Source organism: Phocoena phocoena, chromosome 5 (genome assembly GCF_963924675.1).
Source record: "Phocoena phocoena chromosome 5, mPhoPho1.1, whole genome shotgun sequence".
NCBI lineage: Eukaryota > Metazoa > Chordata > Mammalia > Artiodactyla > Phocoenidae > Phocoena > Phocoena phocoena.
This window is the reverse complement of record NC_089223.1, coordinates 96004912-96030935: the sequence shown is the minus strand read 5'-3', so window position 1 is coordinate 96030935 and position 26024 is coordinate 96004912. Positions and strand designations below refer to the sequence as shown.

At 40.2% G+C, this 26024-nt stretch overlaps 1 protein-coding gene across 1 annotated transcript in view; it reads right to left on the bottom strand.

The window, feature by feature from the left end:
* The window catches only part of PROM1 (prominin 1), a 96369-nt gene that overhangs the window by 36837 nt on the left and 33508 nt on the right, over positions 1-26024 (bottom strand). The window contains exons 2-9 of the mRNA XM_065877255.1: positions 25746-25801; positions 24089-24115; positions 21854-22059; positions 14314-14434; positions 10790-10853; positions 9806-9895; positions 3610-3827; positions 1159-1233 (exon numbers count right to left, since the gene is read on the bottom strand). Of these exons, the coding sequence (XP_065733327.1) occupies positions 1159-1233; positions 3610-3827; positions 9806-9895; positions 10790-10853; positions 14314-14434; positions 21854-22059; positions 24089-24115; positions 25746-25801 (857 nt within the window). The remainder of the gene's footprint in view (positions 1-1158; positions 1234-3609; positions 3828-9805; positions 9896-10789; positions 10854-14313; positions 14435-21853; positions 22060-24088; positions 24116-25745; positions 25802-26024) is intronic.

Below are 26024 nucleotides of genomic sequence, written 5' to 3'. Positions count from 1 at the left end.
TTTCTGTTGTTTATATACCACTTACTCTATGATATTCTTTTATAGCAGTCCAATCTAAGTTACAAAGTTTATAAGATTTATGGTGCCAACAAGTTTCCACTTTAGCCTAGCAACAGCAATGCCATAAAAAGAACATTCATGACTTCTGTTTCCTCAAAGGCAACTAAACCACCCAGCACACTGGTGCTTGTGTTGGTTTGGTACAACTGACCCCTCTACATTTATCTGTGTTTGGACTTGGAGAGGTGACCCATCATAAGAGGTTTAATGGCTGGAAGAGGACTTACAGATCTCCTCGTTCAATTCCCTCATTTGACAAATGAGGTGACATCAGACAGCAAAGACCAGGAGTTTTCAATGACTTGTTTAAGGGGACACTTCCTTCGTTAGTATATGTAGATGAGTGTTTAATAGATATCTGATGACTTTTTTATACCCATGCTAAAAGACAGAGTCAAGAATAAAGCTATTCTCTTCCTTTTAGGCTAGTGGGGAAATCACAGTATTCTAGATCAATGTGACCCCTTCCTGTTTTAGGATTTACAGTCTTGTGGCACGATCAAGACATGAAAGCAATAATCAAAGTTGTGAGGAACTTAACAAAGAATATTTGCAATGCTGTAAGAATGTATTAAAAGAGGTTTTGATCTGGTCAAGATGCCCAGGGAAGGTCTCGTTAAGAAAGTGATATATAAAGCTTAAAGTAACTAGTCCCTAGTAGCCCAAGAAGCTGGGCAAAGGAGAGGGAGAAAGAAGAGAGTGCCAGGCAGAGCACACAGCCTGTACACATGAGCAGAAGTGGGAAGAAACAAAACCAACATGGCTGACTCACCGGCAGAGTGGGAGAGCGTCTTGTGTCAGAATCAGCGTGGGGTCCAACACTATACCCATCCAATTCTGAGCCCCAGGAAGATGAGATCATGCTTTTCTTTTTATCTCTTATGGTCCTAGCAAGGTGCTTTGCATACAATAGATGCATAATAAAAAATTCTTGAATGGGAATGCACAAAATTACCTGGAGGATAACATCTATCACCCTTCTTGGGTGATAGATGTTATCTATCCAGAATTTCACTGCTTTTTTGCTGTTACCTATTTCCTTATGTACTATTCTATTCTTTAAAATAATCTACTGTATTTTTTTCCCAAAAAACATACCTTTTGGACTAGGCTGGACAAATTTGTTTGAAGAGTATCATTAAGGTTACCAATTTGTTCATCCAAAGATGGGAGCTGAAATTTTATAAAACAAGACATAAAGCAAGGTGATTACCCCCCCCAAATTATTTGTCATAAAAAAGGGAATCATCTTAAATCCAAGTCCTGAAGTCTCTATATTATAGGGTGTGATCTAAGTTTCCTTTGAACAATAGTGTATTGTCGGAGGCAGACACATTAGCTCGGAATGGACTCTACAAGCACTAATTTTCGATGTTTGAAGGTCTCTTATTGCAGTCAGCTAAAAATAAGGGCAAGAAATTTAACACTGAATGTGTGTGACCTCACAATTTCAGGTACTGAATATTGTTGAATACAGTTGTAAACAACCTTTTAAAAACACATGTTTAAAAGTAATAGTGGTTATATTGGTAAGTGGTCTGGAATAAGTTTTTCATTTATAGTGTTATACATGGATTTAACGTGTTCTATCTCTTACCAATTCTGGGACAAATATCATGGGCCTCCTGACACAACGTATCAAGGAGGACACAACATCACTTTTGTGAAATCCCTGATAAATAGGCATAACTCACATCGAATCATGAGGGAACATCAGACAAACCTAAATCGAAGGTCATTCTATAAAATAAATGGCCTACAGTCTTAAAAAATGTCAATGTCGCTAAAGAAAAAAGACTGAGAAACTGTTCCAGATTAAAGGAACTAAAGACACATGACAACTGAAGACAATGTGTACTCTAGACTGGACCTTAAACTGGAGAAAAGAAAAAAAAAATTTTTTTTAAAGAGCATTTTAGAAAAATCGGCAAAATTTGAATATAAACTGTGGATTAGACGGTGGTATTGGGTCAATGTCATATATCCTAATTTTGGTAATCATAATGGTTATGTAAAGTTAGGAAATGCACTGAAATATTTAAGGGTAAAAGGGCATAATGTCTGCAACTCACCTCCAGATGATTGAGAAAAGGACAAAATGCATAGTATTGTATGCATACATACGATAATACAAATAGATGATAGATACATAGATAAATGTATAAAATAATACCATTAAGCAAATGGAGCAAAGTGTTGACAACTGGTGAATCTGGGTAAAAGATGTAAACAGGGCTTCCTTGTACACTAATCTTAAAGATTTTCTGCATGTTTTAAAATCCCATCAAAATTAAAAGTTACCTCAGACACAAGAGGGAGGAGATATGGGGATATATGTTTATGTATAGCTGATTCATTTTGTTATACAGCAGAAAGTAACACACCATTGTAAAGCAATTATACTCCAATAAAGATGTTAAAAAAAAAGTTACCCCCAAAAGAACTCGATTTCAAACAATTTAAATGCCAAGTATAGGTCCTACACTCTGAAAAACTGTTCAATGACAACAAAAGTGATTGTAGTAGATTCAACACAGATGTTGAATGTTAAGTGTTTGAATAAAATTGATTCATGAAATGTGAAAGTCAGAAAAATCTAGCTATATTAAAATATTGTTTTATATAAAGTGCTATGTGTGCATATCACTATATTGATACATTAAAAATCATGAGTAGACATGATTATTTTATCTATATCCCAGAACTTTATATATTCAAGTTGCTCCAAATTCTTTTTTTTTTTCTAATCTTCTCTTTGGGAATGTGAAAAATTACCTTATATTTAGGCACCTGTGGTTAATATACTAGGCCTATCATTTAAAAATATATTTTAGGGCTTCCTTGGTGGCACAGTGGTTGAGAGTCCGCCTGCCGATGCAGGGGACACGGGTTCGTGCCCCGGTCCGGGAGGATCCCACATGCCACGGAGCGGCTGGGCCCATGAGCCATGGCCGCTGAGCCTGTGCGTCCCGAACCTGTGCTCCGCAACGGGAGAGGCCACAGGAGTGAGAGGCCCGCGTACCGCAAAAAAACAAAAAATATATATATTTTTTAATTTTTAAAGGTCTAGAAAAATGGCTTTTGCTTCCTTTTTCCTTTTTAAAGCTGAATTCATCACAGATACAGAGAACAAACTAGTGGTTCCCAGTGGGGAGCGGGGAGGGGCACTATCAGGGCTGGGGATTAAGAGGTACAACTATTATGGATAAAATGAGCTACAAGGATACATTGTACAACACAGGGAATATAGCCAATATCTTATAAAATGCACAAACTGTCAAAATAAAATTAAAATTAAAAAAAGAAGAATCTGAACAAAGAAAAAGCTCAATTCATTCTGATGTATTTCATCAAATCGATGGCAGAGAACTCTCAAGGAGTATTTCCCATTATTTCTTCTCTCCTCCTACAGCCGTTCCAACATGATGGCTAAATAACCAGGAAGGCTGACAGAGACCCCCAGCCACTGGGCACCTGATGGGTGAGCCCATGCTTAGCCCTCCCCAGCTGTCCCAATGACACTGCCCTGAAGCCAGGTTACCTCCTCACCTGATCAAAATCGATGCTGCCATCCAGAAGGCTTAGAGAGTTCATAATGTTGCTGCAAGTGGTCATTACCGGATGCACAGAGCACATGGGGTCAGTGAGTGCTTGCTCCAGGTTCCTTTTAACGTTACTCAGGCTGTTGTTAAGATTTGCAGATAACTGTCTCATGTCCGTTAAGATACTGTTCACTTCGACCAGGGTTTCTCTGGTCTCTTGGATTTCTGTAGGAACACAGCCCGCTTCAGAACAGAGGCACCCACTGGGCTGGCAAATGGAAAAATCCCTTCTCATCTACAAAAGCACCCTAAAGGAACTTGCGATAAACTTGTAAATGACACTGGAAGGCAACCAGAGGAGCCTGCTGTGAGGGGCAGTCTGAAAGGGGAATACAGGGACATTGATGGCCTTCTCTGCCTCTGCCAGCTACTCCAACCAACTCAGCTTTCCTACCTGGGGGCTCTTTCAAATACGCAGGGGTGAGTACCAACCTAGGAATGTGACTGGGACTCGTGGGCACAGCATTAACTGGCTAGCACTGGAGCAGAAGCCACAGGAAAAGGTGTTACCGCCCTAGCCTTGCCTAGCTTTGAAGAGGTCAGCCCAGACAGGCCAGCATCTTCAATCCCAAGCAGTTTTAATTCACATAAAAACTGATCACACCCAGAAGGATTTTGGTGATGGATATTCAAAGAGCTGGAAGTAGACACAGCGATGGTTAAGATCACGGATTTGGATTCAGGCGAGTCTAGGTACAGATCCCAACTTTGCTACTTGCTGTGTAACCGGAAGTCGATTCCTGAACATTCTTTGGCAATGTTTTCATCTGAAAAATGGTGAAACCACCACCATGTTCATCACAAAATGTGGGGATTAGAATGGTCAAATTGAAATTCCTCAATAGCAGTGAGTCCACCTGTTTTATTGTGGAAGTCCCGCAGCCTAGTCCCGCATCCTTATACTAAGTGATCCCTAAAAATTGTTTGCTATCTTGATTTCTCTGGGGTATAGAAATCCATATTCATGACTTGGGAGGTAGAAAAATACAACTCTTTTCTACAGCGACTTAAAATCGCAGCAGTAAAAGACGTGAAACTTAAATTAGAGGGCACTGATTTTCTTCTAAGCAAATAAGTCTTCCGGGCTCACAGAACAGATGTCAGGGCATCGGGCCACAATTGCATGTTGCTAGGAAAGTGTAAATGCCCTTAAAAACTGGTTTCCCAATTTTCCCTGGCAACCACATAAAACTTGGTTCTAAAGTCACACACACACACACACACTTCAATGCTTTCCTGTCGTAGTCTCTTGCTGAAAGTATCATGAGGGCTCACCCCAGTTCTTCTACTACCTTCCAGGACCGGACCAAAATTCAAGAGAAAAGATTGTTTGAAGCAGACTCCAAGATTTTCTATTCAGATAAGGTGATAGAATTGGGGATGAAGGGTCATACAGTCCAATCCTGGAAGCCTCCCCAGGTCTCAGAGTAAATCATCAAAACTAGGTTGGGGAGCCATCTCCTAAGAGCAAACCTAAGGCACAGCCTAGAATCACAGATCCCCCTAGTAACCAGGAGATGACCCAACCAGCCTCCTAATTTACAGATGAGTAAACTGAGGTCCTGAGAGGTGAAAGAGTTTGCCAAAGGTGCTATAGCAAGGCAGCAGAAGAGCTACTATCTGAACAGTATTTGAGATAATAATAATTATAATAATAATAACAAAGATTTTATCAAAGAGTCACTCTGGACCTCAGTTTCTCATCTTTTCCACCTACCTCCCAGGATTATCAGCAAAGCATGGAGCTAGTACCCAGCTCATATTAGAGGCTCAATAAATATCTGCCACAGGGAAACAAGAATCAAAGAACACAGCTGCAACTAGAAACACAACAGAACGCAAAAGAGCATTGCAAAATATAACTCACATCACACACCTCACATTTTAATGTTCTGTGGTTTACCTCTCATTGCCTTTTCCACTTTGACTTCAAGATGAGTTATTTTAAGGCAAGAAACAAACAAACAACAGCTACAACAAAGAATGATGGATGATAAAACGAGTTGATGGCCCAGAAAACATGTGTCCATTTAGGCACTGTGTACAGACATTCTAGGTTATGGGTGCTATGCTGTCATGTCCCAAGAAGGACTCAGAAGTAATAAATTTTTTTATTTTCCAAAGGCTTCAAAGCATTTTTTTTAAATGTCTACTGGGTTATAACTCTGGGGGTCATTCCAAGCCTACCAAGATCACATATATTATGTATCTTGAGTCAGTGGAAAGATATTTTAGATTCTCAATTTTAGCTAATTAACATTTTACTAGTTCATAGAACATTTCCTTTATAGGTCCTAGCCTGCAGCTCAAACATGATTTGCACAAATCCATTTGCATATTTCTGCTTTCTCCAAAGGCCACCAGACACATAAGGTTGCAAAGGATTTTTAGCAAAAAGCTTGCCAAAGCAGTTTATTGAGTACATTTTAAGAAGCTCTGGCAACATCAGAGGCTAAAGTTTAACTTATTCAGGCTGTCTTAAAAAAAAAAACCATATATATATATATATATATATATATATATATATATATATATATATATATATATATATAAAAACACTTCAATAATACAGGAAGCCCTGAAAAGAAAAAAAAATGTTTTAATCGACTTTAATCCAGCTAGAATTGTAATGCAAACATTAAAAACTGGGCAAACAATGAGGCAAAAAGTAAAGGTACATGCCAACCACGCTGCACCATTTTGCACGGCATTTGTCTTCACATAATTTGGGAGCTGGAAGGGATCTTGGCCAACCACTGCTCCAATGCACTGACTTGAGAGGGATCTGGGGTGCAGAGATGCCTGGCATCATCTTGTGGTCACACCAGCTCTTGAACTCCAGATTCCCACCTGTTCTTTCAAAGTTACACTGTGCTGTGTTTGCTGTGGATGGCCCAGAAGCACCCTACACCTTAACACTCCCAAATGTACCCAAATACCATCTGGAACGGTCCAGGCAGCACAAGCCTTATAATCAGACCAGGGTCTGGATCCCAACTCCGCCACTTCCCAGCTACCTCATCTGGGACAAGTCACATGAACTCTGAGCCTCACTCTCTTGAGTTGGTAAAATGGAGGTAACCATACTCACCCCACAGAGCTGCTGTGAGCACTGACTGACGTGGCGCAGGAAAAGTACCTGCTATATAGCATTGCCACAGGGCAGGGCCTCAACACTCAATAGCTTTCTAAATTTTACTTCATGGCTGATCAATTCTACAATCACTTGCTTTGTTGGACTTGGTTGGCTGGCATCTCAGAAGCCATGTCACCCCTGCCCTATGGTGCAACAGAGTTTGGGTAACATGGGTCCCACCCTCAGCTTAAGGAGTGGGCCTTGACTGCCCCCAGGCAACCCATCTCCCCTGTGTAGCACTGCAAGGGGAGTCTGCATTAGAACGATGCAGACACTGTAGAGAACAGCTAGATGGAAAGAATCTCACCACTAGATCAAGCCTCACCTGAAGCTAGTTTCAGTTGCATGAGACAACAGTCCACTTAGTTGAAAACCACATAGAGATTTGTCTGTATGAATCAGGTAAATGAAACATGATTACTCGAAAGATGTTTATAAGAGAGTAAGAGAGATGACAGGAGAGATTTGATTGTAAAAGGTCAGAGGGTCAGCCCAAATGATGATTAATCCATCAGTGAAGTGTAAACACTTGAAGTTATAATGAGGGGACCCAGAGGATCATTAGCAAGAGGAACGCCAAGGGCAGTGGAGAGGGAAGGTTTTGCGTGGCTATTAGACATGAGTGATTAAGTCTCAAGGTGAAGCAATGAGGAGCCACCAAGGTGTCCACCTCTCCTCCTAGTTTTGTTCTGGCCAATTAAGTGATATTTCCTGCTAAGACACAGGGCTGGGCGAAGTGGGGGGTGAGGGGGAGAGAAGGTGGGCAGCTATGGAAGGAAACTTCTCTGGGGAAAAAGTCTGGGCTTCATCTTCATTCCTGTGGCAGAAATGCTCAAACAGCAAGTGACAAAGTAATCACTGAAGACTGTTCATTCAACTCTAGGACAACCTGGAGCTCCTTGTTTCTGATATAATCAGTTACCTGGACAAACCTGAACTATTTGAGGTGAAATCAGCGGTTCTTAAACTGGGGTCTGTGCACAGACTCAAAGGGATTTGTGAACTTGGAAGGAAAAAACCCAAACCAAACCAAACCCACATCTTCATTTCCACCAGCCCCTCCAGTTACACTTTAGCCTTTGATTCTCTTATGCAAATAGACAGTGAATCTCTGTCAGTGCCTCTGTCACTGAAGAAATCAGAAATATTTTCATTTAATATTCAGTGTTTGCTGATATCAGCAGTATTGTGTCTGCTCATCACTACTTTGAAACGACGGTAGTTATCAGAACGTCCACTATATACTGTTAGTTAACGGGCTTAATAAACAAGCACATGGTGCTCCATTGCAAATTCACTTTTTTAGTATTTTGATGTTTCAACCTGACACCCTACTTATGTAGGGTGTCATCTTATGACTACTGCCATTTAATTTTCAATAAAGGACAATAACACACGGTTTGGGGGCCATCTGTCGGCCATGATGACAAAGAGTTCATTTCGTATCGTAAATGGGGTTATTGGAGGAAAGAAATGTAACAGTTGTAAGAAAATGTACTAATTAACAGGAATAAGAAGTTACACTCCTTGGACACTGAGCTCTTTATCTAAAACAATGCCCCTTATTAGTCCATTGTGTTACCATTTTTGTGCATTTTTTCTCTCACTCATTATTTTTTGTTTCCATAGTGGGCCATCTTTCAGTTTTTAAAGATTACCGTATTTCCCTGATTCACTGCCTCCTTCTGCTTTCTTTTTTACATTTTAACTTTAGTGAAATGAGCACGCAATCAATTTTGCATTTAATGTGGTACTTTCCTCTTTTCCCCAAAAAAGACATTAATTAATCCAAAGGTCTATTCAATATATACTGCCTTAAAATCAAGGAGTATTATATTCTGATGAGTCACAAATAGCACTGTATATTGACTAGGAAATCAGAAGCTTTTAGTTCTCCTTCTCCGTGTGTTGAAGGCTGGATAGAAAATCGATGGTTTAGGAAAATAGCCGTCACTGCGGATTGAGCACCGTATTAGTTATCTATTGCTGCAGGAGATACTATTCCAAAAGTCAGCAGCTTAAAACTACAAAGGTTTATTATCTCACACAGTATGTGAGGGTCAGAAATCTGGGATTGGCTTAGCTGCGTGGCTGAGCTCAGGATCTCTCCTGAGGTTGCAGTGAAGCTGGCAGCAGGGCCTGCGTTCGTCTGAGGACTGACTGGGGCTGGACCATCAGCTTCCTCGGTCAATAACATGGGTGGCAGGAGGCCTCATTTCCTCACCATGAGGGGAAGGAAGGAAGGAAGGACCCCTCCCCAACCCACCTCCTTCCGTCCAAAATACGGCTAATGGATAGAAACAAAATTAACCACTGGCTGAAGATTTATTTCAATTGAGTTTAAGTGTATTTGTTGTGAACTTCGGACAACTGTTGTACACTAACAATATCCCAGTAAAGACAAAAGCAAGAAAACTTATGTTTTTGTTTGTTTTCTTTTTTCTTCCATCTATTTTCCTTTATTCAGGTACCACTGAACCTCTGCTGTGATTGACTATGATTCAACCATAGGGGTAAGACTCATTCTAAAGACAAGCCTTGCTGTTTTAAACTTCAGTCTTTGTCAAAGCTAAAAAATACACATTCTAGGAACACAGTTTTCTAATAGGTACGTTAGATGAAGAAGGTTCTGTGGCATTTCAGGCAGAGGAAGCCTGTGCACTACAGGGTCTGGGGAAGAATGACACCTTTGGGGACTTACATCAGAATGAACACCGAGATTCACGGCTAGAATGGAAAGTGGGGTGCTGGTGGAAGAGGCTGGAAAGATAGGCAGGGGCCAGGTGTGCAAGGAAGGAAGGAAAGAAAGGGAGGGAGAGAGGGAGGGAGGGAGGAGAGAAGGGAAAAAGGAAGGAGGGAAGGGAGAAAGGGAGGGAGGGAGGAAGGAAGGACGGACTGTGGCTCTGCCCTAGCTGACCCTCAGGGAAAACGAGAAAAGGGCTCGGGAGCCTGGGAGGCCGAGCCTTCCGGGTGGAGGCTGTCTTGGTCCTGCTGCCACAGTGCTTACCTTCTGCCATGGCCTTGATGTCATCCAGCACAGGGACCACTCTAGGTTTGAGCTGTCCGAAAATTCCGCCTCCCAGCAACAACTTAATATCTAAATTCCAAGAAGCATAAGGGACAGTGAGGGTGGGGTCTCTTTCTTTATTCTCCTCTTACCTCTCAGTCTCTTCCCAATGCCGATTTCGTTGCCTGGTTTAGTCTCTCCCGACGCGAAATCCCACTTTTCACTCCAGACCCCGTTTGGCTGTGGACTCTCGTGTGGAGATTTCTTGGCACACTTCCAAGCCCTCACACCAGCTGCGTCCCCCGTGAAAACTTAATCACCGCAGACTCGGTGTTTCTTTGTACTAGGAATAGGTTCACCTTATCACCTTGATTCACGGCTGCAGGTGTCCCTAACCTCTCCAGCTGGACCAGGGTTTCTGAACCCGGGCTCTATCGACATTGCGGGTCGGGTCCATCTTTCCTATGGGACCTGCCCTGTGCTTTGCAGGGTTTTTAGCCACATCCCTGGCCTCTGCCAATGGATGGGACCCAACCGGGACACTGAAAATGCCTCCAGATGTTGCCAGATGTCGCCTTGAGGGCAAAACAGCCCCTGGTTGCTAACCACTGAGCACATGGGGACCAGCCCCGCCCACCCCTCTAATTCCTGAAGCCACTGGCTTCTCCGGGGGGCCCATATCTGTCTTTAACAGCAGATCGGACAGAGACCCAATTCTTCTCTCGCATGGGGAGTGAAGAACAGGTGCCCGTGACTGCAGGAAAGCAGAAGCATTTGTATAATAAATGCTAGGCTTTAATGGCTGAGTAACAAACTACACGTTGTCAATAATGCTAGGGAATTACTGTTCTGTTCTCCCCCTTTGCTCACGCAGAAATTGCAGAAACAGCATACTACATTTCTTAGTCCATGTTTTATGGGAGATGGCCATAGCATCTTCTAGCCAAAACAAACACATCTGAGGCAACGTTAAATTTTACTCACTGTCCAGATCTGAGAATGCCCTTGCCTTCGTGGTGGTATACTGGTCCAGTACATAGTCAATTTGCTAAAAAAAAAAAAAAATTACTTGAAACTTCTTCTGGAGGTTTCCCAAGCCACAATAAAAAGAGATTTAACATATAAAAATTATCCTGAATCAGAGTTTTTTTTTTAAAGAAAGCAGGTTCTTAGAGATATTTCTATTTTTGGGATGCTCAGACTTCTTACTGGCTTAAGAAATATGATTTCTTATTTCTCATGATTCTGTGGATTGGCTATGCCGATCTCCTGGTTGGCGCTGGCTTGGCTGGGGACAAATGGATTCCTCTCTCTATGTGGTCTCTCCTCCCAAGCGGCCAGGCTGGGTGTTTTCACGTAGTGGTCCCGCTAGCAAGAGGACAAGAGTAGACACTGCAAGGCCTTTGGAAGCCTAAGGTCAAAACTAGCACAAGGTCACGTCTACTTCATTCGTTTGGTCAAAGCGGGTCACAGACACATCCAAGATTTGAGGGGATGGAAAACAGATCCACCTCTTGAAAGGAGGAACTGCAGAGAATTTGAGGTCGTGTGAAATCTACCACCCTAGAATCATTTTACTTAGCAGCTATTACTGACCTCTGCTGGGGCCACTCACCCTTCTGCCTACCATGTCTTTGTGGGTCTGCTTCCCCACACCCTCTGCAACCCTGGATGTTACCACTTCTAAATAAAATAACTATTGCCCATTTCTTAGTGAAAATGTGCATTATTATTTAATTGTTCATTTCTCCAATTACTAGAGTAAGGTTAACTTGCAAATGAAACAACGGACAAAGGATTAATCTCCAAAATATACAAACAGCTCATGGAGCTCAATATCAAAAAAACAAACAACCCTATTAAAAAATGGGCAGAAGACCTATGTAGACATTTCACCAAAGAAGACATACAGATGGCCAAGAGACACATGAAAAGATGCTCATCACCACTAATCATTAGAGAAATGCAAATCAGAACCACAATGAGGTATCACCTCACACCGGTCACAATGGCCATCATCAAAAAGTCTACAAACAATAAACGCTGGAGAGGGTGTGCAGAAAAGGGAACCGTCCTGTGCTGTTGGTGGGAATGTAAATTGATACAGTCACTATGGAGAGCAGTATGGAGGTTCCTTAAAAAACTAAAAATAGAACTACCATATGACCCAGCAATCCCACTACTGGGCATATACCCTGAGAAAACCATAATTCAAAAAGAGTCATGTACCACAATGTTCATTGCAGCTCTATTTACAATAGCCAGGACATGGAAGCAACCTAAGTGTCCATTGACAGATGAATGGATAAAGAAGATGTGGCACATATATACAATGGAATATTACTCAGTCATAAAAAGAAATGAAATTGAGTTATTTGTAGTGAGGTGGATGGACCTAGAGTCTGTCATACAGAGTGAAGTAAGTCAGAAAGAGAAAAACAAATACCGTATGCTAACACATATATATATGGAATCTAAGAAAAGAAAAAAAAATGATACTGATGAACCTAGTGGCAGAGCAGGAATAAAGACGTAGACATAGCGAATGGACTTGGGGACACAGTGGGGAGGGAGAAGCTGGGGCGAAGTGAGAGTAGTATTGACATATATGCACTACGGAATGTAAAATTGTTACCTGGTGGGAAGCAGCTGCATAGCACAGGGAGGTCAGCTTGGTGCTTTGCAACGACGTAGAGGGGTGGAATAGGGAGGGTGGGAGGGAGGCTCAAGAGGGAGGGGATATGGGGATATACGTATGCATATGGCTGATTCACTTTGTTGTACAACAGAAACTAACACAGCATTGTGAAGCAATTATACTCCAATAAAGATGTATTAAAAAATTTTTATGATGTTTGGGACCAGTTACATTTCCTCGTAAATCAATTATTGACATTCTCTGCCCAATTTTTTATAGATTTGTTAGAGCTCTTTCATATATTTTGAACTACATAAGTTTCCCCCAAAGCCAGAACACTTTAGTCTCTTTCCAAGATTATGAAAGCAATCCCAAAGTTCACCAGCCATGATTGCTATGTGTTTAACTTTGCCAACTTTTTAGGAAAGAGATTTTACTTTGGCATCTTTAGAATGATAGGTAAAAAATATTATGAATTTTTACTCACAAACTGGGGAAATGAAGCATTTCCCTCTCTGCACAGGCTATAAAGCTGAATAAAGTTAGCTTCTATAATCTCAATATTAAAAATTCCTGCACTCCTTGCATTTTTAGTTCCAACCACATATTAAAAAACCAGTACCATATTTAATGTGTTCGCATTTTTTTAGAATATATTAAACCTGTAAGAACACATCCCTGTGTAAGGAAGCCCATGGATTCTGGCAGGCTCTTATTAGTGAATCTAATAGGACAGCATCCTTCTATCTGCTTGTTGGCTCAGCATCGTATGTTTGACGGTTTCTGCTGAGAGGTTTTTATTTATTTATTTATTTATTTAATTTTTGGCTGCGTTGGGTCTTCGTTGCTGCACGCGGGCTTTCTCTAGCTGCAGCGAGCGAGGGCTACTCTTTGTTGCGGTGCGTGGGCTTCTCATTGCGGAGGCTTCTCTTGTTGCAGAGCATGGGCTCTAGGCCTGCGGGCTTCAGTGCTGTGACTCATGGGCTCTAGAGGGCAGGCTCATAAGTTGTGGCACATGGGCTTAGTTGCTCTGCGGCATGTAGGATCTTCCCAGACCAGGGCTCGAACCCGTGTCCCCTGCATTGGCAGGAAGATTCTTACCCACTGTGCCACCAGGGAAGCCCGTGACTTTTTTTAAAAAGAAAAATCTTTGGTGCCACTGTCCTTTCTTTTTCACAATATCGTTAACTCCCCATCGTTTGCTTGAAGTTACTCTGGTAATGAAACCTTTCTGTTTGATAAACACTTATTTGCTAATATCTGTATAGATGTGTAAAATTCCTTGGGAAGGAGAGACACACACACACATGCACAGAAGTTGTCTCTGGGGACAGGGTGACCTGAGGGTACCTTTTTTCTGTATCCCAGAAGCACATTGATGCTTTGCCTATTCAGAACATCTTTTTTAAAAACCTCTCAGCAGAGGGCTTCCCCGGTGGTGCAGTGGTTAAGAATCCGCCTGCCAATTCAGGGGACACAGGTTCGAGCCCTGGTCCAACTAGAGAAAGCCCGCATGCAGCAACAAAGACCAACACAGCCAAAAATAAATAAATAAAATTGAAAAAGTCATGAGACCATTTAAAATGGTCAAGCACTTTTATAATAAGTAATATAATTATATGGTATACCTTAATAAAAGAAGTAAAGTAAAATGAAATAAAATAAAAGCACCAAATATGAAATTATGCTTTGTACTCTTTTGAAAATCACTTGCTAGGCCTTTATTCCTTTATCTTTAAAATTAAAAGAAAACACCTGTCTACAATGATTATAGGGTTTCCAGAAGGTCCAAATAAGATTCCAAATATATACAGGAACTCCCAAAGGCCTCAAACACAAAGCATCATGGGATATAGATTGTGGTCCTTACCCCTGGAGTTGCATTCAGGAGGGTTCTCAAGTCGTTGAAATTACTTTCTGACAATTTCCGAGTCTTTTCAATGTGAGTCCTTATGTGTTGGTTTGCCACAAAACCATAGATGATACCAATGCTGCAGGAAAAGGAAAGGAGAGCATTTACTGTGGGAGCCATGGCCGTGGCCAGGTGCAGAGCAGCCCACAGCCGGGAGAAGGTGGAAGGTCTTCCTGTGCAGAGAACCCCTGCTCCGCAAGCCCAGCCCCTCCACTGCTACAGGCTTCCTGCCTCCATCGCAAAATCCACGCACCACCAAATGTGGGCCACAGAACAAGACTCAGTCCTCTCAGGGAAGACACATATCCATTCAAGACACGTTGCTCAGTTAAATATGAGTCTTATAAATGGAACAATGTTCAGGAAATAGAAGTTACAAAGGTTATAAGACAGGGTGTGGAATACAGTCCCACTTCTGTACAGATGCGAATGTAGGTATACACTCTCCATGCAGGGCGTGCACACACACACACACACACACACACACACACACACACACACTACGTGCATACTTCTGCTCCCCTCAAGAAGACTGTCAGGAAAAATACTAAAATGATAAGAATGGTTTGGGCTTTCTAATGTTTTTGGTTAATCTAATTGTCTTTGTTAGCTACTGCATTGTCCGGGTTGAAAGGAAATGTGAATTACTTTAGCATTAAAATACTATATAAGCTGCAAGCCATAGAGTATACACCGTCTCCTTCCACTTTATGTGAAGTACAAAATCAAACAAAATGATGGTGCTAAAAGTCAGTGGTTATATTCTGGGGAGGGGTGGGTAATGGTGTAGTTAGTGTGTTCACTTCATAGAAATTCGCACATATGTGCTTATGATAGGAACACTTTTCTCCATATAAAATGCACTTCAATAAAGAGTTTCAAAAACACTACATGAGGGCTTCCCTGGTGGCACAGTGGTTAAGAATCCACCTGCCAATGCAGGGGACACAGGTTCGAGCCCTGGTCCGGGAAGATCCCACATGCTGTGGAGCAACTAAGCCCATGGGCCAGAGCTACTGAGCCTGCGCTCTAGGGCCCGTGAGCCACAACTACTTAAGTCCACGCTCCTAGAGCCCGTGCTCCACAACAAGAGAAGCCACTGCAATGAGAAGCCTGCACACCTGCAACGAAGAGTAGCCCCCGCTCGCCACAACTAGAGAAAGCCTGTGTGCAGCAACGAAGACCCAAAGCAGCCAAAAATAAATAAATAAAAACACCACGAGAGGCATCTTACATGAAAAGCTACACTACATGAAAACAACAACCAACCATATTTTTCGAGCCATCTGAAATGTCTACGTTTAATCATTTTAAGAGCTCTTAATGTCTACTAATTACTAACAATCCCCTGACAAATTAATTTGACCAACTGGTTTGTTTTTGTGTCAAGGCCTTTAAACATTAAAATGTTACATTTAAGATGGCTAATCACCAAGGCCTTGTTGGATTTAGCCACTAGATGGCAGCAAGAAATTATATAAACTCATAACACACCCTACAGAAGTTACCTCCAGAAGTTAACAAAATTTTTAGTTTGTAATAAATTGTTAGTTTGTAACCATCCAATGGAAGGTGTAACTATGTTTCTAGAAGAAAATTTTGCAAATAATACGCAAACTTTTGGGGGAAAATTCTGATGGAGAATATGAATACTTCTGCTTCTTCACCAAAAGCAACATCTTAAGCATGATGCATTCATACATTTACAGGTATGATGGCCAACTGTCCACTTTTGCACGAAAAGTCCCACATTCCCAGGAAACCTCTCAGTCTTGGGTAATTTGGGGAGTCATTTGCCCCATTTCTGTCATGAGTCATTCCAAAGAGCATTGCTCGTGTGGTTACCAGAGGGGAAGGGGGGAGGGGGATAAATGAGAAGGCTGGGATTTACATATACACACTACTATATATAAAATAGTGTCAACAGAAGGGGAAAAAAAGCTGAGTCATAGTAATGTACCTGGGCCTTTATGTACCACGCCAATTTTCAACCATTCTACACCATGACAAGCCAGGATCACCACCTGAATATACCTGCCCACCAGAGGATTTCACACTGGGGGCCCTTGCTCTCTCCCCATCATGTCCAAATTATTTGTCGTTCGTCATGCTCCAGACCCATTTTTGTCATATAAGTCAAAGTGAACTTGGGAAACAAACAGCAAGTCCAAGTCCATGTGGCTTTCCCTGAACCCCCTGGATAGGAGAAGGACGTCTTGCCTTGAACTCCCAGAGGTCTCGCCCTGAAGTTCTGATGGGTTTTTCTTACTTCACACTCTATTTTGCCTTTATTTCCACCTATGTTTAACTTCCCTAAAAAGAGGTGGAAACTGCTTCTTTGTAAACCTTGGGTAATGCAGGGTCTCGTGTCCATGGTGGGTGATCAGTGAAGGCAGATTTAAGGACTGGGCTTGTTTCATCTGATCCATTTAGAAGATTAGCCATGTGTTCAGAATGTCCAAGTCAGAAACTATCTTTGTTCCTTTATTGAATAAATGCTGTTACTCCAAAAATCATCAATCAGTAAACACAGCATTGCGATACAATGCTGAATTTCAATACACTGTATTTAAAAGGACACATTTCTGTTACTCAGTTATAGATCTAATTAAAATGAAAGCATTAATCATTTTTTAAAAACTGTACTAAACAGAATTCTGGGATAGAATTTAGCAACTTTCAAAGCTGATTTTCACACTCATAACTCATTGTAAATTTTATATTTAAATTAAAGACAGCAAATTCAAATGCCTACACAGGCAGGCAGAAAGCATGAAGGGCAAAGTGCCTGGTATGGACCTGTGGGAGCTGGAGATAAAGATGGGGGTCGGGCAGATGCCCTGTGGTTCCAGTAAGTGCTACCATGATGGAAGAAGACCAGATCTTCCAATTATTCACAAAAATCTGGGAATCTGGATTCATATGTAAAATCTCCCATTTCAAAATTTTTTTCCCATTTTTAAATATTAGCAACAAATCAAAGAAAAAAATTTTAAATACTATACAAACCAATTGATGGTCTCCATTTGTAATCCCAAATTTAAAACCCTTAGTTAAACACAAATAGAGAATTTAAAAGTTATTCTTTTTGTTGTTGTTGATTTAGACATTCCTTATTATTCAATGTTCCTTTAAGCATGCACACAAAAAAATCACATGAAATTAATGTTTTGTTTTTTTTAACACCAGTCAACTATTAGGATATGACAATGAGGGAAATTCACCTCACACAAAAAGGGAATAAAATTTCAATCAAATGATAGTCAAATGACTATCAGTTCTCTGGCATTGACACAAAAGCCTTTAAGCTACCGAAAATTTTATGTAGTACAACAAAATCTCTTGAAATTTTTAGCAGAAGACAGGAATTTATTTTTATGACATATTAGCACTATAACTTCTGTATTTTATATGGACAGACCGATTTTCTCTACGTAAAAGTGAATACTTAAAGTTTCTAGAGTATGGCTAAACATTTAGGATTTGTAGCAGTTTTTTCTACCAATTTCTACTGACAATGAAATTAGCCAGTAAGAGCCAAATAAATGCTCTGTCTGTAATTGATCTCTTACTTTTTAAAGATAATTTTTCGATTTCAATTTTATATAACTAATTCTCTCATTAAGCAAGTCTCATGATTTCCAAGGCATGCTAGCTCAATTTCTTTTCTAGAAGCTTGTGGCCTCCACACCAGGAATTGACATCACATTGCAACAACAAAAAAAAAAAAAAAAAAAAAAAAAAGACTTTGAAAATAGCCACCTTCCTGAAAAGGACTGGGATTGTTTCACCACAGTAATTGGCAAAAGCTGACTTTTGGGAAACGTAGAAATAACCTCTATTCTGGAGAAATAAAGGCACAGCTGTTCCTTTTTGTTGTTGCTTATAACCTTTTTGAAATTCTGAAAAATGCAGTGATGACAAATGCAAAGGAAAGGAGAGAAAAGTTGGCTTTTTCTGGAGTAAGACACATCTGCTTAAACAGTCCACAGTGAGACGTGGAAATGTAATCTTCTGCTGATGGTCAAACAGACTTACGTAAACATATGTCAACGTCTATGGAATTCAAACACTCTGCAGCTGCCTTTGGAAAAGCTCAAACGGAAAAAGAATATGACCACATATACTCCACATATACTAGGAGATCTTTCTCATTAACACCTATGCCTTTCTCAATTAAAAAGAAAAGATTTCAAAAATTTTAATAAAATGGGATGGATGAAAAATCAAGACTAATTTAAAAACCAGCTTCTTTTTTAATTGTAACAGTATTCAGCCACAAAAAGGAACTGAACCTGATGAAAGGCAAGTAGATTGCTCTGGGCTTCTGAAAGAATTTTAAAAAAATCTTATACAAAGATTATTTATTGCTAGTATCCAATCTCTGCTGAGGTCGATGGAAGCAGAGGCTAATAGCTCGTTTTCTTTCTCTTTCCGCCTTCTAATTTTGTGGACATTCTTTCCCCGCTTATTTTATTCTAATCTTCTGATTTTGTGGACATAAGTTTCTTCTCCTTTTTATCTAATCATAATATGGAAATTTGTTTTCTCCTCGTCTTAAATCTTCTTGGCTAGTTTTGATTACGTGCAAACAATTACTCAACTCATGCTGTTGAAGATACTTGCAAACCAGTAGGTGTTCTAAAATGATGACATCAAAATAGCTATTCAGATTAAAAAAAAAAATTCAAAAGAAGTTTAAACTTCTAGTCTGAATTCAAAGTAAACAAAACAATCTCAAATACTACTCTTATTTAGACCTATTTATAATCCTTATATAAATTCAATGTATTATGTGAAACAAATTAGTTTAAATTTGTCACTTAGCCTCAAATAGTTGATCAACTTTGGTTTAATTGTACTGAAATTTAAAATTGTTATATTAATTAATAAGTTTTATTCGGGTGGGGAAAATATCTTAGCTGACTGTGTAGGAGGATAGAATCACAGATTTCTTTTTAAAGAATTTTCTAAACTAAAATATACTCAGGAGAAAAAAAACTTACCTAAATGTGTTTGATGGGTCTGAGTTCTCAAGAATAAAAGATATATTTAGCATTCATTTTATATAAAATGAAAGCCAAGTTTACTTCTGACATTGTAGCTTTAATGTTTATATATCTTTGTATTTAAAACCTCACATAAATAATTCAATCAGTTCAGGGTGAACTATAAAGTGTATATTGCATAATTGTATGTAATGCAAATAAAAGTGCAATTTAAAATAGAAACCCAATACAGGACATATGTTCCATTAAAAAAACTGAAAGCCCATTATTACATACGTGAACATTTATTTGGGTAAATGAGTACATGCAATAAAGAATTTTCCTGAAGTTACATCATATGTATTTATATCAAGTGAAAATTCTTAACTTGTTAAATAAATAATCATGCTAACAAGAAGCCCTAAGGGCAAGTATTTTCAAAAGGCACTTTGTCACCTGAGCCTCATCTTTGATGTCTAGGGTATACAAAAAGGAAGACACAGGGCTGTCCAAGTCTTTGGATGAATGAAGGATGTAAGTTTCAGGCTTAAAGGAAATGCACAAGGGTCTGAATGGTCTTTGGGCTATAACCGACATTCTTCTGGTGGCTGGGGGGAGGTCACTACTCCCACAGCTGTAGGGTCTGTACATTCCTGAAAATCCTTCAAACACAAAGCAGAGAGACAGGGGAAATCTGTAATTACCACTGCCCTGATCCTAAGCTGCCTTTCAGAATTCAATGTGAAGAAACAGTTAGATTCAAATTATGGACAGAGAGAACAGGGACACAGAGGGAAACAGGAGAGAGAGAGAGAGACAGAGAAACCCACACCCCCGCCTTGCAGATGAAACACACCCACAAAAACTACCTGGTGGTTAAACAAGGGTGCATGAAATTAGCTAACACATTCACTTGGATCCTGTTTATAAGTATATTGTTAAGGTCTATTTTTTTTTCTTTTTCAACATCTTTATTGGAGTATAATTGCTTTACAATGGTGTGTTCGTTTCTGCTATATAACAAAGTGAATCAGCTATACATATACATATATCCCCATATCCCCTCCCTCTTGCATCTCCCTCCCTCCCACCCTCCCTATCCCACCCCTCTAGGTGGTCACAAAGCCCCGAGCTGCTCTCTCTGTGCTATGCGGCTGCTTCCCACTAGCTATCTACTTTACATTTGGTAGTGTATATATGTCCATGCCACTCTCTCACTCCGTCCCAGCTTACCCTTCCCCCTCCCTGTGTCCTGAAGTCCATTCTCTACGTCTGTGTTAAGGTCTATTGTTTCACTATTTTCAGCAGAAGGATATCTGTTCAAAAAAACCGACTGCTTTGGAATCAGTGGCAGTGCACTGGCTTTTGCTTTTTGTGGGGAATTTTTGGTTTTCTAAATTTAATTTTTGGTGTACTTAATTTAGTAAGTAATACTTGAGTGTGGTAGATAATTCAAAAGAAACAAAAAGTCTGGTTGCAGTAAGAAGCGAGTTCGCTTCCCTCCCCTTCACAGCCACCAATTTCCTTCTCAGAGGCAACTCGCCTGGCCAGGGTCTCGGCAATCCTTTCACGTGGTCTCTATGCAAACATAACCAAGTGTTCACATCCCCCTCCTTTTTTGTTTTTAATCACTGGTGTTGTGTTCTACACGTGGTCTACAAACTGCTTTTCTCACTGCATCTCACCTGGGGACTCTTTCGTATCAGCAACTCTAGAATTGGGAGATTGGGATTGACATGTATACACTAATATGTGTAAAACAGATAACTAATAAGAACCTGCTGTTTAAAAATAAATAAATAAAATAAAGATTGTTTTTTAAGTTCCTAATAAAAATGAGAAAAATAAAAAACAAAAAAAACTGGGCATATAATTAGGAAGTTAACTCCATCCAACAATATTCTCCAATTCCCCAATTCAGGGACTCTACCCATCTGTATGGCACAGGGAACTATACTCAGTATTTTGTAATAACCTATAAGGGAAAAGAATCTGAAAACAAACACACACACACACATATATATATATATATATATATAGATATATATATATATAAATAACTGAATCACTGTGCTGTACACCTGAAACTAACATAATACTGTAAATCAACGATACTTCAATTAAAAAAAATTTTCCTTCCAAAAGATGCCTTCGGACGTATAAATCAACTAGAAATACTTGCTCTGCCTTCCTGCATGCTGTCTGTTTCTAGAGAGCTATTTAAGAGGAAGGAGGCGCTGTCCTGGGAGGTGAATGCTTTCTTCAGTCCCAGATTTATCAGGATGGCTTCAAAATGAAAAAAACCACAGGGTTGGCTTATCACATAAACTAGAGCAGCCTGGTTACAGCACTAATTTCTGCTTATAGTGATGTGCTGGGCAAGCATTTTTGCTCTCTTTTCTGTTTTTTGTATTTTGTTGTTGTTTCCAACTCATGCTCAACAGTTAAAACACAAGACATTTCTCATCAACCTAAAAACACAATCAGCTGTTGTCCAAGATGCTACTTGCCTTATAAATATACAAATCACCAAGAGGGAGAGTGTAAAGTAGCTCTTGAGGGCGGCCCCATTTTTCTTCTGTCGCTGGTGCATTTCTCCACCACACTTGTTACAGCAACGACACAAACTAAAGACAAACCCCACCAGAGGCATCAGAATAATAAACAGCAATCCCAGGACAGCACAGATAATAATCCCGATCTCATAGTAGATAATCTGCAAGTCAAACAAAAGAAACAGCACATACTGTAACATAAAATTACACGTAGAACATTCCACAGTGTACACATTTCATGCTTTTCAAGCTATTTGCCATCATGAGTTAAATCTTGAGGGGTGTGTGTGTGTGTGTATGTGTGTGTGTCCATTTTGAAGATCCTTCTTGAAACAAAGGAAGCAGAGATCTGAGTTATCAGAATATGGGATCAAGCAGTTACTACCTTCTTTCAACTTCCGGGAAAATAGCCAAATTCAGGGTCAAGTTGCAAATGGTGTCATTTCAGCCCCAAAGGTATTTTGTTTGTTTTTAAACGCACGACAAATTTTGGCAGAAGTCCTTGCATTATGAATAATCTATACCAAGGCTGTTTTTCACCAGAAAGATAGAACTAGTAATAGTTATTAAGGATTCAAAGTAGTTTGGATTGGATCGATTAATGACAAATTCATATTTTGTTATGAAAGAATCTGGAATATATCTAAATTTAGAAAAAAAGGCTCAGACTTTCCAAATCAGACATGTTACTCACAGGCCACTCAGTTTCCCCACCCATGTACTGGGAATAAAATACGTACCTTTTAAGGTACGTATGAGGTACATATAATAAAATACGTACCTTATACGTACCTTGTGAACATTGCAGATGATGTATGATTAGTGATGAGGTGCCATGGAAAGTACCTGGCGTGGAGCAGACATTTGCTAAGTGCCTCTTTCAGGTTGCTGAGCCCAGCCTCACTAGCTAAGTCTCAGATAGATCCTAGGTTCCTAGATACTAGCACAATAGCTAGACACAATCAAGTGACCTAAACCTATTTTCATAATCAGTGATGGCTTTCTTTCAGGCTAAATAAAAATTAATGCAACAGGATGATAAAACTCGTTCTCATTCCAATTCATGTATGCAGTTACTCACATTTCCATTAAGCAAGACACTTTAAAAGAATGGCAGAAAATTACAGGTTGGCGGTTTGCAACCTGTAATGGTTTGTAATGGACCAGCTAGATAACAATACATTCTGAAGCCAAGCTGAGCAAAGGAAAACGAAACCCAAGCCTTGTTCCCTGAAGCAAATATGATGTCTTAGGAGAGAGCAGTGAACTTGGAGTCGGAGAACCTGCTTTAAATCCCAGCAAGGGCGGCTTTTAATTCTCTAAACTAGGAAATGTTACATTAGCATTAATGTAATCAGCATATTGTGAGGGACAGATAATTAAATGAGTTAATGTGTAAACAACTAGCAAAGTGCCCAGCACACAGCACATGTTCAATCAGTATTAGCTAACTCGTGGGCAAACGCTTATGAGTATTAAGCCAAGTGCACATGGCACTTGAATATTATCTACTTCCATATTAAGGTTAAAATGCTAAAAAGAAAAAAAGTGATTGCAATTTTGATGCAGCCTTCTTAAGCTAAGTTGGACACCACGGCCATGAAAAGTCGTTATTTGCTGGTGTGTAACCCACCCTTGAAGACTCACGTCATTGGCCAACTGAGAAACCAGCTCCAGACACTCCAAATTCTTACTTACTTTGCTATCTTTCTCAGCCAATATTCTAAATTGTTACTATTTTTAGAAATTGTTTCTGGGAATTTCCTGGTGGTCCAGTGGTTAGGACTCCACGCTTCCACTGCAGGGGGCATGGGTTTGATCCCTGGTCAGGAAACTAAGATCCTGCAAGCTGCATGGCGCAGCCAAAAAAAAAAGTTGTAACACTGAACCCAAAAGTCTGGCCAAGATCTGGCAAGAACCTAAATCATTTCCTGATATACCAAGATCTCCGGAGTGCTTTGTGGGCTGTGTTGAAGAGAAGCTCGAGGTTTAAATTTGCAGATGGGTTGCTATTCTTTCGTGGACTACAAAAGCTGAAAGAGAAGAGGGAAGATGATGGCAGACACAAAACGGAAACAATTTAAAAGTCATCACAGTGGAGATGACAGTGAACAGAAAGTTCTGGCAAAAGGGTCACACCACTCGCGGGCTTTAGACAGAGCAACATGAAGCAACAAGTGAGGACTTTACCTTCAGAATCAAGACTACGTTTTCTGGCTGAGGAAGTCAAAGCCGTCGCAGAGTTTGTGCAAGCAGAGGCAGCATGCAGAAAACAGAAAACATTACTGGAGTCATTAACCACAACTGAGACCATTAATATCCCACACAGAGGAAATCAAGGGAGGGGAGGATGACACAAGACCGGAACATAAAAGGAGCATTTATTAGACAAACAGTGCTTTCGGTACAGTCAAGCTCTAGGGCTCACATTTGGATTTACATTGGATTTCTTGAAAGGTTCTTAATCAGTATGCTAATTAGTTATGGACAAGGGGAACCAGAGGGAAAGTTACAAATGCTTAACACACTAACCACAACCACATGGTCTCCATGAAACAGAGAATCAGTGGCTGCCTAGAAGCTCAGAGCCCAAGGCACCAACTTCCAAGTGTCCTTTTTAAAATGACGATCTTATGGAATCATTCCCTTGTTTAACGGCATTCCATGGAGTCCCGCCATGTGTAATTCAAACTCCTCCACGTGGTCCTATGTTATTTAATTCTGTCTTCACGTCCCCATTCTTCTTGAGCACTCAAGTCCCCAGAAAGCATCATGATCTCTCTCCCTTTCCTCACTTTGGGCTCCCTCTTGCTTGAACCTTATTCCCACCACCGTTCCGCCGATGAAACTCAAGTCTGAGTTTGGATGTTGCTTTCTCCAGGAAGTCTGTCTTGATAACAACGTCTGGGTTTGCTGTACATCCCTCCTTCATGATGCCGTGGAGTCCTACACTTGTCCTTTCACAGTGCTTACCTCATTTGCTCAATTTATAAGACTATCCTTCTTTTTGGAAGAGGGAGGTGACATACGTATGAAGAGGGACAGAGTCATTATTGTTGTTAGAGTTGACTTAAAATGTCCTCATGTGGTTAAAAAAAATTATGTGGCTCCATGGTGTTCCCCAGATGACGTTTTTCAAATTGTCTGGTCCAGGAAATCCAAGTTTGGAAGCCACTGCCTTAGCTGGTAGATTTTCACAGGTGCGGAAGAACAGTGTTTGTGATGGTAATAACCTTTAAAGGCGGCATCATCTGAAATGTCTGGCCCCAGCTCACCTGTCCTTCCCCTTCCTCTCACCCACCGTCTCCATCCCTGTGCTTCTTCCCCTCACACCTCATCCTCTGCTCACGTGGTCCCCACAGCTTGGAACCCCAGCAAAGCCGCCTCCCCACCTGTTCCAGCCCTGCTTATCTTTTTAACAACATGCCCCCAAATCACTTCCTTGTGGAAGAGCTCTGGTAATTAATTTTTTTTCTTCTACAAGTATGCACGTGTATGTGAAAAGTACGCATGCCTGCTTCTAGGGATGTTCAAACCATTCCATTTAGTTAAGGGGTTCTCATCCCTTGTCTAAAAAAAGTAGCATAAGACTTCCTTTAAGGAAATTTTAGTTTTTCAATAACATACAGCTTGAAAGGCGAATGTTTCTTCAAATGCTACTTTTGAAATTTCTGCTGTAGTTCAAATGGGATTTATAAGGCATTTCAATACTCCATAAAGCTTCTTAGTCAAGAAAGGTTACTAAATTCACAGGTAAAACAACTGGTTGTTTAAAGATTTACTTTCAAATCAGCCAAAGTTCTGCTCATATTTATTTTTTGCTAACAAATTCATCAATCAAAATTACCTTCTCATAATCCGTTGACAGGTCAAACTCCTTCTGTACAACTTTTCTTAAAATATCTGGGGGAAAAAAAGCCACAAAACAATGGCACGATTACCTTTTCAGTAAAAATATAAAATGCATATTTAGAAAATAAAGGTCCGTATGTGCTCACAAATGATTGAACCTCAACAGAGTGTTCTTATACTTTCATTCCTCTTTCTTAGCGCAAGTAAATAATTGACCTAATGAGGCTCTAACCAGAAGCAAAGAATGGAGAACAAATATTTTCGACCTACGATT